The sequence below is a fragment of the Lepidochelys kempii genome, chromosome 1, assembly GCF_965140265.1.
Source record: "Lepidochelys kempii isolate rLepKem1 chromosome 1, rLepKem1.hap2, whole genome shotgun sequence".
Lineage (NCBI taxonomy): Eukaryota > Metazoa > Chordata > Testudines > Cheloniidae > Lepidochelys > Lepidochelys kempii.
Window position 1 is genome coordinate 128,444,474 of NC_133256.1, and position 20,232 is coordinate 128,464,705.

General features: G+C 39.5%; 1 protein-coding gene across 6 annotated transcripts in view; it reads right to left on the reverse strand.

Annotated features, from left to right (window-relative positions):
- NLGN4X (neuroligin 4 X-linked) overlaps positions 1-20,232 on the reverse strand; it is a 252,399-nt gene that overhangs the window by 161,407 nt on the left and 70,760 nt on the right. For 5 of the 6 annotated variants that reach the window (XM_073354245.1, XM_073354263.1, XM_073354294.1 and 2 more), the window contains one exon: positions 7,029-7,824. In XM_073354245.1, the coding sequence (XP_073210346.1) occupies positions 7,029-7,500 (472 nt within the window). In that variant the 5' untranslated portion in view covers positions 7,501-7,824. Of the gene's footprint in view, positions 1-7,028; positions 7,825-9,830; positions 9,850-20,232 lie in introns of those variants that run through there. The other variant, XM_073354283.1, reaches the window with a different exon arrangement.

Genomic DNA, 20,232 nt, shown 5'->3' on the forward strand with positions numbered 1-20,232 from the left:
CTCTGTCCAATTCTGGGTGCTCCATTGTTCTCCATGTCCACTGAAGATAGGACAAAAGAAGTAACGGGCTTAATCTGCAGCAAGGACAATTTAGGTTAGATATTAGGAATACTGTTCTAACCATAAAGATAGTTAAGCTCTGGAATAGGCTTCTGTGATGCGTTTTTCACCCCACACCACCCTGAAGTGTTAAGTGTTAAGGTGGCTCAGAAGGGCTAATTAACCATTAGGCTGCACCTGGGAGGAAACGTAGGCTTCACTAACAAACACTAATTGAAGATGAAGCCCATGTGGGCAGGACTAGACGAGGGTTTGTACAAACCCAGGAAGTGAGAGCAGAAGGTGCTGCAGTGTGGAGGTCTATAGTCACTCTCTGGTCTTAGTGAGGTGAGAAGGTAGAAACCCAGGGGGGAGCAAAAGTCCTGGAATGCTGACCCGGAGGGAAGGGTTTACCCAGCGGTGTGGTGGTGAAGGAAGCCTGCAGAATGTGGAGTAGGAAAAAGCCCAGGAAAAGAGCAGTAAGAGTTGAGACAGTGCAAACCTTGGCTGCTGATTGTAGGATCCCTGGGCTGGGACCCAAAGTAGCAGGTGGGCCCAAGCCCTTCTATCAGGCACTGGGAAAGTGGAACAGTTTGGAATCAGAAGACTGCCTGGAATGGTATCCTCACAGTGAGTCCAGCAAGACATTGTTACCTCAGAAGGGGAACACAGTGTAGTGATGTGGCCGCAAAGCCAAGCCATGAAGAGGAAACTGCAACTCCTGGAGGGCAAGAGGGGCCATGACATGACTGAGCGGAGCTGATCCCCCAACACAGCCAGGAGGGGGTGCTCCAATAGTGAATGAACCTTTCAAGGGGGTGCTGTGGAATCCTGATCATCAGAGGTTTTTAAGAACAGGTTACACATCTATCTGTCAGGGATAGCTTAGGTTTACTTAGTCCTGCCTCAATGCAGGTGGCTGGACTTGATGACTTCTTGAGGCCCCTTCCAGCCTTACACTTTTTGATTAGATGATTTTCACACCCCAAAGATGTTAAGTACTTTTAAAATTAATCCCTGACAAACATTTAGCTGTTTAGTAGTTTAACACATTTTGAAAACTCACTTTGTTCACCATACAACACATAATTTTGAGTGTATGCTGGTACTTTTGACCTACACAGAATAAAAATGTGACTCCCCCCGCCTTTTTTTGGTCTGAAGAAAGCAGTATTAAACCAGAATGAAGGATTTGTTGATGTTGCTTAAATAATGTTTTAATCTGGCCTTGATATAATGCAGTTTTTATGGTTCACTTGCAAGAAACCAAACTTGTTGGTAGGTTTTGTTTTGTTTGTTTCAGTAATTATGATAGCAGGCTGCAATCCCCTTTACAGCATGCACAGATTCAAATGATAAAGGCTAGGGATTAAGCACAGCCGATTAACAGTCTGTGTCCTCTACAATCTAGCACTCCCACTGTAGCTAAACCCATATTCAGACTGAAGTTATAATAAAAAGACTGTCCTCAATATCATTTCCCTAGTTGACCTCCTCAAAACTGTCATTCATGTCTTCTTGCAGAAAATTACAGGTTCTAGCAGAAAAGAGCCAAATATGTCTGTGTTTATATTATACATGTATTTTTGTGTATTCAGAAGCTGAAGTGAGATACCTACAGCTGCTGCCTAGGTAGCAATTTGAGATAAAAGCTAACTTTTAATGCAAAATATACAGCTGTATTTTGAATTGAATCATTTTAAATAGCATAAGTAGATCTGGCATTCAAACCACTATTAGAAAGAAAAGCATTTTACTACTGACATCTATGTTTACAACTAGCATCCATCAATATTGTTAAAATCACCACACTGTTAGTATTCAGATCCATCATGAAGATACAGAACTGTAATGATACTCTTCCTCTCTTCTTTTCTTCAAATGATGGGCAACAAAATCCAAGAGAATTTCCCCAACTCTTGCAGTCTCTAATTGAGGCATTATTGTTATGAATGAGTCAGTACACATTAAAGGGCCTCCGCACACACAGAAAATGTCTGCATGGACAGATTTCAGAACTAGTCTGCTAGATATTTCTCTTTGATTTGATTCCTACAGGTTACTCTTCTCCTAAGGAAAAAGTGTATTATTTTTGGTTGTGGGAGAAGGGGAATAAAAATTAATCTTTACGAATTAAACTGTTTGGAATGTTTCTAGAAAGACAATTTCAATTTAGAGAGGATTTTCCATTGCTATTCTGCCTGCTATTTTCAGAAACATTAAAAATATAGTATCCTGTGATTAGTAATAAATTGTAAATTCATTCTCTCTGGCAAGATTTAAATTCAATGCTGTAGTTAAAAACCAATACATTGTAATTGAGCTTTTTAAATTATTTACCTACCTACATTTTAACTTCTATAGATTTTATACATTTTGATTTATTGAATCTCTTAAACATTTCAGCAAAAGTTATTCAAATTAATTTATTATTAATGAATAATAATATCTGCCCAGTTCATGGGCCTGATTCTGGTCTTACTCACATTCATTTTACATTGGTGTAATTACACTGAATTCAGTGGGGTCAGTCCTAATTTACATTAATGTAAATTTACATTAATGAGAGCAAACCACAGCCAAGCCTCGTAAGCTTTGCAATTCTTCATTCCAAATGCATAATCAGAGTAGAGATTTCTGCGTTTACTGAATCAATCTACACAAGAAGTAAATGACAGCACACGCAATATAGCCAAGTTGCAAAACTGTGCTGCATTTTGATTAGCAACTAGTATTGGGTTTGAAGGAGATGCAACATCACACGGGATCACAGTTGATGCATTACAGAAGCACAGCAGTTTCTTTTCACTGAAATTGTCAAAAAGAGAGACACAAAATTATTCAGATATGTTTCAGTCTCAGAGCATTAATTGAGTTTAGATGAGTCTGTCCATCTTTTCTCACATACACAAAAAGTCTCAGGGAACTTGTAAAGAAATCTGTACTTGAGAAAGGATTGAAAATGTGAATTTAACTCAGTCATTCATTTTCAGACCTCTACTTCAAAAACTAATTTCATGGTCTGTCTCCATAACAATATAGCTTTTTTCTGTCGGCTAAGATTCATATAATGAAGTGTAATGTGTTTAATCATATTCTATGGACTACAACATAAAGCAATTTACCTTTAGTATGATTTGGCGACAGGTTAGCTTAGAAGATAGGTCAGTTCACTTTAATCATATTTATGAGCAGACAGTTGCATATTTACTAAGTGAAAAACATTGAGTTAGATTTAACTAGTGATAATTAAGATAAATGGTACACATTTTTTTTAGAATATCTGACTCTCCTCACAAGCTTACTGAAAATACCTGTCATGATGCACATGAATAAGTTCACATACAACTCAACAGAGAACAACAAAGGTGTATTGGACGCTGCCTACTCACTGTCCCCATATGGTGGCATTTTTTGGTGAGAGGGAAGGTTTGGACTCCTAATAGCCATCCTTCTTAGCACTGGAGTCTAGTCCTAATCTTTGTATAAAAATGCCATTTTTCCCCACAGAATTAAATGGGCATAAAACTAACCATTAATAAACTGCTACACAATGACATTTGGGGGTTCTTCCACTTTATGAGGTAACAACAATATACTTGGTTTAAAACCTTGCAAGATCAGAGGCTGAGTAGTTTATTAGTCTAGGGTTTGATTAGGATATAGTGGACATGCTCGATTTTATTACTATTTATTATATAGACATTTGAATTAAATATTCAAATTTTAAAAGAGAAGAATTCAATAATATGATGTGCCAGACTGCTGAAAGGTAAACAGGCTTAACCAAAAAAGCAATACCATTGTTGACCTTTGTTTTCACACTTCCAATGTTTCCTCCTGGTTCCTTCACATGAGCAAAATTCCTCTCTCCAGAATAACTGCAACAACATATTTGCCTACATTGTGCTTTAAAATGAGATTGGGACAGAAGCACTGGGGGGTTCTTCCAGTATGAATAAATAAGACCTTGTCTTACAGCCCTGACTTACAGAGTTGTCCTATTGACTAATTAAAAGCTGCAGGATAAAACCCACAAAATAAACAAACACATGAGAAAAGGAGTACTTGTGGCACCTTAGAGACTAACCAATTTATTTGAGCATGAGCTTTCGTGAGCTACAGCTCACTTCATCAGATGTTTACCGTGGAAACTGCAGCAGACTTTATATACACACAGAAATCATGAAACAATACCTCCTCCCACCCCACTGTCCTGCTGGTAATAGCTTATCTAAAGTGATCAACAGGTGGGACATTTCCAGCACAAATCCAGGTTTTCTCACCCTCCACCCCCCCACACAAATTCACTCTCCTGCTGGTGCTAGCCCATCCAAAGTGACAACTCTTTACATAATCAAGTCGGGCTATTTCCTGCATAGATCAAGGTTTTCTCACATCCCCCCCACCCCCATACACACACAAACTCACTCTCCTGCTGGTAATAGCTCATCTAAACTGACCATTCTCCAGGTTTAAATCCAAGTTAAACCAGAACATCTGGGGGGGGGGGGGGGGTAGGAAAAAACAAGAGGAAACAGGCTACCTTGCATAATGACTTAGCCACTCCCAGTCTCTATTTAAGCCTAAATTAATAGTATCCAATTTGCAAATGAATTCCAATTCAGCAGTTTCTCGCTGGAGTCTGGATTTGAAGTTTTTTTGTTTTAAGATAGCGACCTTCATGTCTGTGATTGCGTGACCAGAGAGATTGAAGTGTTCTCCGACTGGTTTATGAATGTTATAATTCTTGACATCTGATTTGTGTCCATTTATTCTTTTACGTAGAGACTGTCCAGTTTGACCAATGTACATGGCAGAGGGGCATTGCTGGCACATGATGGCATAGATCACATTGGTGGATGTGCAGGTGAACGAGCCTCTGATAGTGTGGCTGATGTTATTAGGCCCTGTGATGGTGTCCCCTGAATAGATATGTGGGCACAATTGGCAACGGGCTTTGTTGCAAGGATAAGTTCCTGGGTTAGTGGTTCTGTTGTGTGGTATGTGGTTGTTGGTGAGTATTTGCTTCAGGTTGCGGGGCTGTCTGTAGGCAAGGACTGGCCTGTCTCCCAAGACTTGTGAGAGTGTTGGGTCATCCTTTAGGATAGGTTGTAGATCCTTAATAATGCGTTGGAGGGGTTTTAGTTGGGGGCTGAAGGTGACGGCTAGTGGCGTTCTGTTATTTTCTTTGTTAGGCCTGTCCTGTAGTAGGTAACTTCTGGGAACTCTTCTGGCTCTATCAATCTGTTTCTTTACTTCTGCAGGTGGGTATTGTAGTTGTAAGAAAGCTTGACAGAGATCTTGTAGGTGTTTGTCTTACTCTGAAGACGTTCTAGTCAACTGCTGGAAATGGCCCACCTTGATTATCACTACAGAAGTTTCCCCCCACCCCCGCACTCTCCTGCTGGTAATAGCTCACCTTAAGTGATCACTCTGGTTACAGTGTGTATGGTAACACCCATTGTTTCATGTTCTCTATGTATATAAATCTCCCCACTGTATTTTCCACTGAATGCATCTGATGAGGTGAGCTATAGCTCACAAAAGCTTATGCTCAAATAAATTTGTTAGTCTCTAAGGTACCACAAGTACTCCTTTTCTTTTTGAGAATTCAGACTAACAAGGCTGCTACTCTGAATTCTGAAGACCAAGACGCATCTGGACATCTAGGAATAAGGAGAGGGGTTTGGAGGAAGGAGGGAAATAAGAAGAAATGTTCAGCTCCCTGCAGACACATGCCTTTTCTTTTAAGACATTTTCCCTTTCAGTAACGCAACTGTTTTTTTTCCTTTCACTAGTCCAACCCCCCCCCCCCCCCCCCAGTATCTTATGCATTTTTTTAGTATTCTGCTTCAGCTGAAGGGAGTGGGAAAGTAAGTCAGTATGTTTATTGCTGGCAAACAGTTTGGAAAATTCTAAGTACAGAAGCCAATCAGAGCAGAGGGATTATGGTAGCCAGAGTACCAAGATTTGCATGTTCAGAGTACGCTTACTGAGAAAAAACAATACCATGATTATGCAAATCAAACCCCCCCACAAATAGAGAAATGGATTTGCATATCTGGGGAAATCTGTACAGTTATCCATCAGTAAGTAACTGCAGTGGATGAAACAATTGGCTTCAGCAGAATATTATTATCGTTCCCTTGCAATTATTCCTTATCCTGTAATACTGAACAAACATTAGTGAGTTGGTGTTTGGTCAAAAGAAGCCTTGTCTTCAATGGGACTTGCTGTCACTCAACACATCTCAAGAAACATTCTGTGCACCTCACAAAAGCAGCGAGAATAAGGAGGTTCACAAATTTGTGTTACCAAAGCAAACATTTGTTATACTGATGACTGGTGTAGAGTAATAATCTCAGAGTTTTTTGCTGAAGAGTAGATGAGGGTAAAAAAGGGCATTTTCATAGGATGTTCTTGCATAATATATCCAGCGATTGCTCCATTTTATATTTAGTGAATGAATGATATAAAACTTGACTAAAAAGTGCTAAATAGTCACAGAATCTTCAAGTTGCAGAACTTGAGCAATCCTTTGCTGATTAAAATCAAACAAATTTAAATGTAATTTCAGAAAGTATTATAATAAACAAAAGAGAAAGGGAAATTTCTATAAACAAATTGTTTTCCTTAAAAAAAAAATTGTAGTAGTATTTGTATACTTCAGTTGTGTGCTAAAATTATATTGTTTCTAGAGGATTGTTTTATTTGTTTGCCATAACCTTTGGGATTGTGACCCATTTGTACACTGGCCAATGCCTGCAAATAAAACTGCAATTTGGTGACACAAAGCTCTATAAAAATGAATTCATGCAAGCATGCTTAATTGATATAACATTTGCATCTAATGAATATAAAGAGAAACAGTTCAGTTAAATAGATAACATAGAGGAAGTAGAATGAAGTATAAAGCCAGTATCGAAGCTACTCATCATTTGCACAAATAGCGGGCGGGTTGGTTTGTGATTGAATAAAATACTTACCATCCTCAGTGGGCACATAGATATTCAAATAAAGGCAATCTTCATTTTGATCTTGCACGTATGTCACAACGGTATCCAAATTGGCAGTAAACCAGACCGGCAGCATGTCGTTGAGCAGTGACCTCTCATCCAGGTACTGAGGGCAGACGGCAGCAAACTGTGTGGCATTCCGAACACCAGTCCATGAGGAGGGAGGTTCTGGGGGCTGGAATCGCCTCTCCCCAGTTGGAGGGGAGGCATAAGGAACTCCCAGGTACTGCTCCACCGGGCCGAGGATCTCATTGGGCAAAGGTGTTCTTAGGCCACGTATTTTGCCATAATTTGTGGTAACAACAGGGTATTGTGCTTGGCCATCAATGAGGGTAAATCTTATAGCTAGTGCAGTTATCCACAAAAGGAAGTTAGAATTCAACATGACACAGACTGGGGTGAAGATCAAAGGCAGCCATAGGAGTCCCATTGGCCTTGACATTGTTTATATCAACATCAGCAGGGCTCTGTCTTCCGCAGCCAGGGAGACAAAGGGAGATGAAGTGAAAGGCAACACGTAATATTTTCAGGTAGTGAAAAACCTAAGGATGAGTGTGGTTGGTGCCTCAGATGATTGACCATAGACAGATTCCAACGTCAGGACAACCAAGGGAGTCCTCGTCCCTAAGGCCCATCCCCAGGCTCCAATGCTGGTTTAATCCTGGTGGTACTTCCCAGCAGGCCGAGAAGGAGAATGTGGTCAGCAGTCACTCTGCTTCATTGGCACAATGATTCCTTCCAATAGAATCCAGCTAGATCAATTAGCCTATAGCCAAGAGGAAGCAGAGAATTTAAATTAATACATTTATTAACATTGATCAAAACTGCAATATTTTTACACTTATACAGTGTCTTTCATACCAGGGTTTCCATGTGTTTCATGAATTTTAGTCACTTCTATGAGAGGAATATTACAGTAAATCCCTTTTGAAGATGGAGGTAAAGAGGCTTGCCCAAAGTTACAGAGCAAATCAGTGGCAGGACTGAGAAATAAATCCAGCTTTCCCAATTTCCAGTCTCTTGTCCCTGTCACAGATTCTCAGCCCCCATCAAATCCAAACATGCCTTGACTGTTTCATCAACATTTGCTAGCCTAGACAAACGGGAAAATGTGCATCCCTTCGCACTTCCACTCAAATAAAGCATATTTACTAAACATTTTGCTGCACTAGATAATCTCCTTCTTTTGTCCATGTTATGGTGATTAAATGTGATTACTTATTATTACCTCAAGGATGAAACAAAGGAATATAAAGAAATAAGGTATACCTGTAATTTTTATTTATAAGGATAAACAAAATTGTTGACAAAACAAATTTATCTTCCACAGACATATTAAAAGAACAGCTGACATACAGAAAGTATGCAGCAGAGTTCAGGCAGTATATGATCTGAGTTGCAGTAGGTCAACATATTGTTTTTTAAAATGTAATATAAAGGTTTTTAAACTATTATGTATATCCCATTTCTCTGAAACATAAGCAGCACTATACAGAAGAAAGCTGAGAACCTAGATGCATGATTCGGCTCTCACACTGGCTTTTCTGCTAGTGCAACTCCATTAGCTCCATTGGAGTTACTCTTGAGTTGCACTGATGGATCAGAACCAGGTGCTGGATCATAAGAGCATAAGAACTGCCATACTGGGTCAGACCAATGGTCCATCTAGCCCAGTATCCTGTCTGCAACAGTGGCCAGTACCAGAGTTTCATGGGAAGTGTACAGAACAGGGCAATTATCAAGTGATCCATCCCCTGTTGTCCAGTCTCAGCTTCTGGTAGTCAGAGGTTTAGGGACAACCAGAGCATGGGGTTGTGTCCCTGACCATCTTGGCAAATAGCCATTAATGAACCTATCCTCCATGAACTTATCTAATTCTTTTTTGGCCCAGTTATACTTTTGTCCTTCACAACATCCTCTGGCAATAAGTTCCACAGATTTAACTCTGTTTTGTGTGAAGAAAAACTTTGTTATTGTTTGTTTTGAACTTGTTGCCTATTGATTTTATCTGGTGACCCCTTGTTTTTGTATTGTGGGAAAAGGTATATAACACTTCTCTATTCACCTTTTACACACAATTCATGATTTAACAAACCTCTATCACATCACCCTTAATCATTTCTTTTCTAAGATGAACAGCCCTAATCTTTTATTAATCTCTCCTCATATGGAAGCCATTTCATAATCTTGATCATCATTTGTTGCCCTTCATCTTTATAAGTGATGATCACTAGTTACCTCAAGATATGAAAGAAAGAAAGAAAGAAATACAAAGAAACAGGGCACACCTGCATAGTATATAACAATTGTATTTATCTTTAATGAAAAGGTAGTGTCCAAATATATATGCAAACAATTGCTGAGATGAAAGAAACTCATACAACATATTTGAGGGTTTTTTTTTTCAGAAGATGTTCCCTTCCAGTGTTAGAGAGCTGTGTAGCTATTAACATTGATTGTAAATCAGCAACAATTAAAGAGCTATCAGTGTAACTGCCTTTGCATAAAGGAAGAATTCTGAAAGGAATCTCATCCTTTCTTTAGAATATCCATCTTTAATGAAGGGTAGGGGGGAACCCACCAGATTAAGAGGGAACCATAAACAATTTACAGTTCAAAAATCTGAGAAGTAGCTGAACACCCGGTACAAGATATGTTCAAGACACAGTTGTTGCCAAAAGGCTTGCAATCTAAACATGCCTTTTCTAAACATTTTTAGAAAGAAGAATCAATAACAGCCCTAAGCAAGAGTCTAACCAGAAATTCCCGTACCTGTATACTCTCTCCCTCCCTGTTCTGCTGCTCCGTGGCTTTCTCTTTGTTGTAACAGTGTGCAACAGCAGCACCTGTGGATACCTGCTATTGCTCCCTCACTCTCTCTTAGCCTATTAATTTCACAGCCCATGCAGCAGGCAGCAGAGCTATCATCCATAGTCTACTGCAGCTTGATGCTACATTCAGAGAGCAGCAGCAGCTCCTCTTGCCTAGGCCCTGCACTGGGAAGGTCACTGGCATAGTTACAAGAACAAGAAGGGGTACTGGCAACTGGGGAGAAATAGTAACAATGGGGATATTGAAGAATGGAAAAGTGAAAAAGACTTGGGTGGTAACAAATGGACAGACAGGAAATCAGAGTTGGGGTGGGGACAGAGACAGAATGAGGGGCAGAGAGAAAGACAAAATAAAACAAGAAAAGTAAGTCAGGGGGCATAATGAACAAGAGGAAGGGAAACAATGCCATGGAAAGAAATAGAACTAACAGACAACTTTAAAAATAATGGGGCAAGATCCTCAGCTGCTGCAAATCAACGTAGAGATACTGAAATCAATGTATACCATTTGCATAGCTGGCCTAGTAAATAACTATATATCAATTTTCTTCTCAGACCTGGAGGCAGGAGCACCAAAGGATTCCTCGCCTATGGCAGCAAAGCATCTAAAGCTGGTTCTGGATGTTCTGAAACCATAAACAGAAGGTTTCCCCACCCCCCTTCTGTTTTGTTTTTCCTTTCGAGTAGATGGTAGGAGTAAGTATAGAATGCATGTTTCTGCTATGCAAAAAGCTTAGAGTTTAGAGTCCAATTGTATACATACACATGTGTGTGATAGCTACTATCTTGGTCAACACACTGGATATTGAATAGGGGAACTCCAGAGCAGAAAGCATGAACTTCTACAACTAGAGCTAAAGAACCAGGCCCTGAAGCTACGGCTATAACAGATCCACATCCCCTATGGAATGGGCAAAAAGTTGGACAAGTTACACATAGCGACCACAGTGTTACACATAAACACCACATAAAAGCAATTATAAGACAACGAATTGACACAGTAAACCCACTATATATCTTGCATGCTGTAGTTGTTAAGCATTAGCTCTATTACCTTACTAAAACTGCAATAGAAGCAGAATTCTTTTTTTGTACTACATGACTGTCACATGCAACTCTACCTAAGTTTAACCCCACCCCCCACAAATGATTGTTTATTAATGACTTGTTATGCTGTACTTAAATATTAAGAACCTTTTGAAGAAGAAGCCTACTTAAAATATGTTCAGGATAGTTTTATTATATTGTTTTCAATGAAGGGGGGTAAATCCCACACTTTTCAACATCTGATCTTACTGGATTTCACTGTTATAAGAAATGCTGATTTGGAAGCCTGATCTGCTAGTAATTAAACTATTTGCTTCATCGAATATAGCATCTTTCGTTTTTATATTATTTAAACTGCAGAATATTTTTCAAAAAGAGTATAAAATGATCACCCTGCAACATACACAGGAAAACATGTATGCTAATTATATTATATGCATGTAATAAATGTATACATTTACACTTTTAAAGAAGCCAGAAGATCTGAATAAAATGAGTGAGAATTGCAAGCTGTATTTATCTTATTCAATGCAGAACTGCACCTGAGGGTAAAAGGCTTTCTTTTTATCTGGGATAAAATGACTTTAGATATTTTACCATAGGACAAATCAATCGGAGGAATGTCTATAAGCATGGGGTTGACTGTTTAATATGTCTGCCTGCATACATACAATTTAAGGGAAAAAAAAGAATATGTTCTTGTCATTATTTCTTATTACTCTTCTTAATTATTTGCTTTGGGGTAGGTACTTTGAGCCACAGATATGGACCAGAGCCAGGCAAGGCATTACAGACAAACAGAAGAAAACAAACAAACACACACACAAAAACAACACCCTCGCCCAAAGAGCAGCAATGGCAGTGGGTCCCTTTCATCCCATCACTGAATGCCAAGGTGGGTGAACCGGGGAAAGTTTCTTCTTCTTAAACTGAAATAATTTGTTTATTACTATTTGTTGTATGGACGACAATGATGATCATTTGAAGAAAAAATATGGGGATAGCTGTGGGCAGGAAAGAAGTATGGCTGGCTATTGTTACATTTACTTCACTCTAATTATAGATTTAAAAATTAGTCTAAGACAGCGGTTCTCAAACTGTGTGTTGGGACCTCAAAGTGGGTTGCGACCCCCTTTGAATGGAGTTGCTAGGGCTGTCTTAGACTTGCTGGGGCCCAGGCTGAAGCTCAGGCCCCACTACCCAGGGCCGAAGCCAAAGACTGAGGGCTTCAGCCCTGGGTGGCAGGACTCAGGTTGCAGGCCCCCTGCATGGGGTTGAAGCTTTACACACACACACACACACACCCAGGGGGTGGGGCTTGGGCGGGTTCAGTTTCGGTCCCCCCTCCTGGGGTCGTGAAGTAATTTTTGTTGTTAGAGGAGAGTCGTGGTGCAATAAAACTTGAGAACCACTGAACTACATTATAAACAGTAACATCTCTAACATTCTATCTGAAATTGTATTAAATAAACGCAAAAATTGATTAAGCCTAAATTGCATGAAATTCTGATTCAATTGCCCCAACTTTTACCCCCCAAAATTTTATCAGTATCAGAAAACACAGCATACCAGTATTAACACAGTAACTATATATAGTGTAGGCTGTTTTCTTCTGTAAATATTGAAACCTGGTAATTATTACTCTAATCACTTGTTACATTTTGATCAATAGAGAATAAGATTAACTATTCTTTAAAATATCAGATTGTTATTTCTTTCTTCACTTTTCCAAGTTTTTGTCTGTTTGTTTGATTTATTCATTTTTATCTGCACTAGAGCTTGCTAAAACAGTTTCTCGGAGCATCATTTGAATATATTTAAGTCCATGTCAACACAGAGTGGGGTTAAGTTTTATTCTGTGCCAGTATAGTGTAAAATGCTGGTTGCTTAAAGATGATCAGAGCAGTCAGATGAAATTGTAGTGAAGAGAAGCACAGAAGGAAGTAAATCATATATGATTATATAGCAGTTCCTAGACCAGAGTATTCAGAGGTTAGTGGGAGGGCTGTTATCTGAAACTGGCAAAATAAAATAATAATAATAATTCTCAAAATAAGTATTTGTATGCATTTTGCTACCTCTTCAACAGAACTCAGTTCAAAATTAGGACAGAAAAAAACCCTGCAGGAAATTATTCCTATAGCAACTTCAAATTAGTTATCAAAACTAAAAAACAAAGTAATTCCTTTAATTTCTAGGGCTTGATAAATAATTTCAATAAATTCAAGCTACAGCTACCTGCAGTACCTTTTGTATGGTAATTCTTGGGATTAAGCAGAGAAATCCAAGGTTTCTGCTTGTGAATTTGTAAGGTATTGTCACAAAATTCCCCTCACACAGAGCATTCTAGTGGTGCAGCTCAGTTACTTACCCTTCCCTTCCAAGCGGGAGCAGCAGTGCATCCTAGCTTCCTGAGGGGTAGCTGTGAAAGCAGCAGTGATCTGCTTCACTCCTGGGTTGCTCCCCTGCCTAGATTTTGCCTCTGGTGCAGCCCAGCTGCTTACTTGTCTCTCTCTAGCTGGGAGCAACAACACACACCAGTTTCCCAGCAAAGCAATAGTCCATGCTCATCCTCTTGATCTATCAGTCACCTTTCATCATCAAACATGCTATTCTTGAAATATTGTCCTCCCTTGGCTTCTGTGATTCTGTCCTCTCCTGGTTCTCCCCCTAACTCTCTAAATGCTCCATCAGAGGATCCTTCACATGCATACTCCAACTTTCTGTGGGGTGCCTCAGGGCCTTTGTCTCCTTCTTTTCTTCTTCTACACCTTGACTCTGGATAATCTCATCCACAAATACAAATTTAAGTTCCATCTTTATGGAGATGATTCACAGATCTGCTTCTCTGCTCCAGAACTGTCTTCTTCTGTTGAACATAAAATCCCAGCCTGTCTCTCTGATTTCTCCTTGTGGATGTCTAGCAGTCAGCTCAAGCTCAACATGGCTAAAATGGAGCTCTCCACCAAGTCCTCCCAATTACTTCCTTTCTCAATCACTATAGACAACACCACCATCTTGCTTTCCACTCTGGCCCATAACCAGGGTCTTATCGTCAACTCGGAAGTCATAGAATCATAGAATATCAGGGTTGGAAGGGACCTTAGGAGGTCATCTAGTCCAACCCCCTGCTCAAAAGCAGGACCCATCCCCAATTAAATCATCCCAGCCAGGGCTTTGTCAAGCCTGACCTTAAAAACTTCTAAGGAAGGAGATTCCACCACCTCCCTAGGCAACGCATTCCAGTGTTTCACCACCCTCCTAGTGAAAAAGTTTTTCCTAATATCCAACCTAAACCTTCCCCACTGCAACTTGAGACCATTACTCCTTGTCCTGTCCTCTTCCACCACTGAGAACAGTCTAGAACCATCCTCTCTGGAACCACCTCTCAGGTAGTTGAAAGCAGCTATCAAATCCCACCTCATTCTTCTCTTCCGCAGACTAAACAATACCAGTTCCCTCAGCCTCTCCTCATAAGTCATGTGTTCCAGACCCCTAATCATTTTTGTTGCCCTTCGCTGGACTCTTTCCAAGTTATCCACATCCTTCTTGTAGTGTGGGGCCCAAAGCTGGACACAGTACTCCAGATGAGACCTCACCAATGTCGAATAGAGGGGGACGATCACGTCCCTCGATCTGCTCGCTATACCCCTACTTATACATCCCAAAATGCCATTGGCCTTCTTGGCAACAAGGGCACACTGCTGACTCATAGCCAGCTTCTCGTCCACTGTCACCCCTAGGTCCTTTTCCGCAGAACTGCTGCCTAGCCATTCGGTCCCCAGTCTGTAGCTGTGCATTGGGTTCTTCCGTCCTAAGTGCAGGACCCTGCACTTATCCTTATTGAACCTCATCAGATTTCTTTTGGCCCAATCCTCCAATTTGTCTAGGTCCCTCTGTATCCTATCCCTGCCCTCCAGCGTATCTACCACTCTGTAGTCTCTGTAGTCCTTACATCCAGGCTATGTCTAAATCAGTGATATTCAGACATCAGTGGTTCAGGGGCCAAATTAGTGATCAAAATTACCCAAAAGAGCCACATTGGTTGATAACCCAGTAAAAGCATCCTGATTGGTTAATAATTAAATCACACAGTGTTTTAATATCATGTACTGCAAAAAAGCCGTATGAGACACTGGCAGCTCGTGAGCCTCAGTCTGAGTATCGATGGTCTAAATCTTGCACATTCTTTCTGCATACGATCTCTGAGACACAGCCTTTCCTCTCCATCCACATAGCTAAATCTCTCCTCCAAGCTCTCATCATCTTGTGTCTAGATTCCTGCAACATCCTTCTCTCTGGATGTGAAAAATGCAGTCTTCCCTCACTCACATCCATTCAGAATGATGCTGTAAAGGACATTCTCCTCACCCCTCTCTTTGTATCCCTCCACTGGTTACCCCTTCTCTACCACTTCAAATATAAAGTTCTTGTATTTGCTTTCAAGGCCCTCCATGGGTCAGTCCTCACCTCCCTGTTGTTTCTCATTTGCTACTGAGTTGTAAACTCTTGCCTCTGATAAGCCCTTAATGCCAGTCTCCACTTCCCACTTTTTAAGTGGTCAAACAAGCACCTTCATGCTTATTCCAACCCCCCATCCCTTACACATGGAAGGCACTCCCCATAAATATCTGCAAAGCTACCTTTCTATCTGCCTTCAGAACTCACCTTTGCCACAATGACTACAAAAAGCTTTACAATGACTAGGCTGCTGATGTGCTGAGACTACAACCTAATATGCTAACTCCTTACACTGCCCCAGTCTGTCTGTCTGTATCCATCTGTTGTCTCTTGTTTTCTACATAGATTATAGGCTGCTTGGGTCAAACTGTCTTTTAGTTCTGTCTTTGTACAACATCCATAATGGGGTCCTTGTCTATGACTAGGGTTCCTAGTGGCTGTGGTAATTACAAATATTTTTTTCTTTTACTTATTATTTGTAATATCACAAATTCAGCATTACCAACTTCACTGAACAATTACCATGGACACACATGTTGTTCAGGTGACTTCACATGCAAACATCCAGTCAAGTATGTACATGGGAAATAATTTTGCAAATCAGGCCCTAAACAATAAATAATAAATAGAACTAAGCTTCCCTGTTTGAACCATGAAAATGATCAGTCAGCACCAAAGTCAACTGAGCTATACGAGCTGATGATCTGAACCTTATTTCTATATACAGGGTCTGATTCACCACTGCATTCCCCCAGTTCTATGAAGGTGTCACTTCATTTGTTTTTCTATGGGGTTTTAAAAAACATATTTCTCTATTTACTTTGTTGTTCACCTTTTAGCTGTGCAGATACAAAAGAAAGGGCTGATTGCCTATCAACAGTGCATATGGAAGGCTATGGAGCTAGCAATGTACAGCTTTTATTTTTAATGAAAAAATGCAACAACAAAAAATAGAAAATCACGAAAGACTCCATGATAGGTTTCAGATAGAGCTATAGTTAGAAGTAACTAAGGACAAAAGCAGGACTTCCATGCACTCTTTCATTACAAGAAGGATTTTCTAGAAATTCCAGAAGAAAATAGCAATATTAATTTTATACATTTCATGGTATAGTTAAATAATTAATTATTCCAACCTATGTGCTAAGTTTACACTGGTCTAAGTGTACCTGGATAGTCTCTCAGACAGATTTTGACAATGTCATCAAATCTTCCAGGTCAGAAACTATAGTCATCATTTACTTTCCACAAATGGACACCTATTTATCTCTCACACATTTTTATTTCAATGGCTCCTGCCACCAGCTACAACTCATTCTCAATTTCTGTGTCTCATACATTATCTAAAAGAATGGTGTGATTATGAGGAAAAGGCCATACAGTCACCCAAACTGTTTTCAAGAATTCCAGTTTTCTCAATTTGGAAAAAAAAAATTGAAAAGCAAGGACCATGTTTATGAACTACTCCCTCTTTTAGGAAAACAAAGGACTGATACTTTTAACTGCACCACAGACAATCAGTACTTTAGAGCTAAATATAAATCCAACCACCATCATGAATATACTTCTACATTTTTAATGTTATGTATTTAAAATATGCACTTCCATCTTTCCGTTTTAAAAATACAAATAAGTATTTTCTTTGAGACAGACATATGCAGCAATACAGTGAAATGGAAGACCCATGCCACATCATAGACTTACACATCCAGATGGAGGGCATAATGCAGGACTAAAGGGGGCAGTCACACTTATCTTTATCTCTGTTTAATTTCAAGTCTTTTATCTTGTAGGAAGAAAGTGTGATAGCAATTCAGTGTCTAGGTCATCTCCAAATGATAAATTTCTACTTGTATTGATAATTTGATAAACATGCAAATAAAAATGAGATGAGAGAAAAGCAGCACTTATTAAAATATATAGTATTTCCTTTTTTTTTTTCATTTCTTCCTAGTTCTGAGTAAGATAAAATATCTTTTGGACTCTTTTATACTCTTAGACCTTTTGACATGTTCTGTACAATGGTTTTATAATGATTCAGAATGTGTGAAAGGGCAAGAGAGCCTTTCCTTGGCAATTGTTTTCCCACCTGTATTAACCTCATTTCAACCAGTATCACCTCCCTGGGGGATGTCTGGTATCTTCTTTGAGTGACTTGACTTGTCTGTGATTTTCTAATGGGCAGTTAGTGCACTCTTCTCAAAATCTAAACTTGACCATTAGTGATGGGAACGTGAGCTTCCCATGACTGAACAGATTCAGCAGCAACTCAAATGCCTCAAGCCTGCAGGACAGAGAGGTCATGACATAGTCTTTAAAATAATGTGACAACATGCTGCGCTTGCGAGGTAGTGTGACAAGGGCAGTGAGCCTTTTTTGTTCGGAAAGAGTCCAGTGCATAAATATGACTAGAGGCAAGCATCAGAACACAAATTTCTTGATTTGTTGGTATTTGGTTAATCCTAGCTGCAAAGCCTAAGCAAATTCCACATTCATTCCAATATGTATTCTGTGGAAATACTGCTCGTCAAAACAAACATGCTTAAAGCACGGTCTAGCAGAATTCCTGAATTCTATTCCTGGCTGTGTCACTTGTGATGTGCCTTTGCAAAAGTTTTTTACCCTCTTCTATGCCTCACTTTACCCAGCTGTAAAAACAGTAGCATAATAATTATGTGCATTATTCCAGATCCATTTGTCCGACGCAATTCAGAAATAGCACTCCAAAAGAAAACATGATGTAGCCAAAAAACAGTGTGTTCACTACAGTACCCTGGGAATGCAAATGCTACTGTAGTTAAAACCCACTTAAGCCTGGAACAGAAGAATTCAGTAATGAGTAACTAAATGATAAAAATACATAAAAACCAAGATTGGTACAGAATGCATTAAAAAATCTTACTAATTTTGCTTTCAAAATTAATCCTCTTAAATGGAGGATCACTGACCAAATATCCATGTGCCTCAGCAATTACTGTTCAAAGGTACGAAAATTAACTTTACCACTTCAAGTACTAATGACATCTAGATGTGATAGTGGGCAGCACATTAGATGTAAACTTGAAATAGGTTATGGCAGCTAAAAACTGCCAGTGGAATTTGGGGCTGTCCAGACAGAGATATTGTACCACCCAGCAGGAAGATAGTAATCCCTTCTCTGATGATTCTGGCCTGATGATGTCCAAAAATATTGCTTTCTTTCATTTCTAGGCATATCATTACCAGACAGATTTTTTTTTTTGACAAACTGGAGGGAGTGCAGAAAAGAGTGACAAAATATTATTCAGGGGCTGGCAAATACAGATGAGGATAGGTTAAAACAAGGAAGCAGGCACCATGAAACTCAAAGGTTAAGCCTGGGATTTTCAAAGACCTAAAAGAGTTAGGTGACTTTTAATGGGAGTTGGGTGCCTGACTGCTGGAGGATCCTTAAATAGAGTTTTGGCTGGGATCTTCTGGTATCAATGGGAGCAGAATCAGTCCCAATATAGGGAGTCTGGTTATTCATGGCTGTGCTAAACTGTGCTATTTATATATGGCTTTCAATTTGGGGTCCCCCAACAGGCAACTCAGGAAAGGACTATGTCAGGAAGGTACAATCCCTTCCTGAGCACTGTGGTGCACAGGCAGACTGCATACAATGCATCATCCTTTACGATGGTTCTCCTTTCTTCTCTGTCTCCCCACCACTGCCTGAACCTCAGGACTGCATAGGGGGAACAGTACCTCCAAGCCATTCAGTGTAGAAACTGCAACTATGGCTCTCTCCTTTATTTATGGGTGCAAAGGGAGGAGGAAGAAGAATTATGAGTCTTTTTGTGTACCTGTAAAATCTGGCCCTAATCTGGTACCAAAGATGGAGAGAAATATTTAGTATGAGGTAGTATAAACTCGAAAGCAATTAATTGAATTTAAGAAGAGACAATAAAAGACTAAGTATCAGGAGAAGTGTCCCAAAACTGTAGATCTGCAAAACTGAGGAACAGACTAAGAGTGGCAGATGCTCCATCCCATTAGAGGATTTAAAACTAGGCTGGACAAAGCTCTAAAACCAAACTAACATAATAGATTTTTTGCCTTATCTACTTGCTACCAAAAAGTGTAAGATGAAGAAAACCAAAAAGTGTAAGATGAAGAAAATAGAAAGGGGGCGGGGGAGGAGGATAGAAACAGAAATTCTATATTGAAAAAAATCTTTTTAATTAGATGGAACACACAGAGGACTTAGGTGCTGCCTTTCCACACCGCACTCCCCCGCCACCCAAGAAAAAAAGAACCAGATCAGGGGGGAAAGACTGTGTTTATTATTCACCACAAGTCCACAGTAAGCAAACATACTGTTTTGGTATTTTTCTGTTGTTAGTAACAGAGATAACCCTGTGAAAATGATTTGTTTGACAGCCTCTATCATTCGACCAAACACACAACATTTAAAAATGTCATCTAGGGCTTGGTTAATTATATTTTACTGCATCAGTGACCTTTCAGAACTTTAGCTCAATTCATCATCTTTGCTCCAGCAGTAAAGCAGGTCAGAAAGCAGAAGAACAAAAAAAGATTCCAAAATATAATAATTTGTCATTTCTCCCTCGATTTGATGCAAGTTTTCCAACCAGTTCAAGCCAACAGCATAACCAAGACACCTCCTTCAATTTGACACACTGCAGTTCATCACTGAGCTCTGTTTATGAGCTTGTACTTCATTTTCAACAATGCTCAAAAACATTAGGTAATTCATTGTGAAATATTTCAATCAAGCCTAAAGTTAGCATATATATTTAACAGTGATGATACAGGTATATAAGACTTATATGCATTATGATATTGTTATGTTA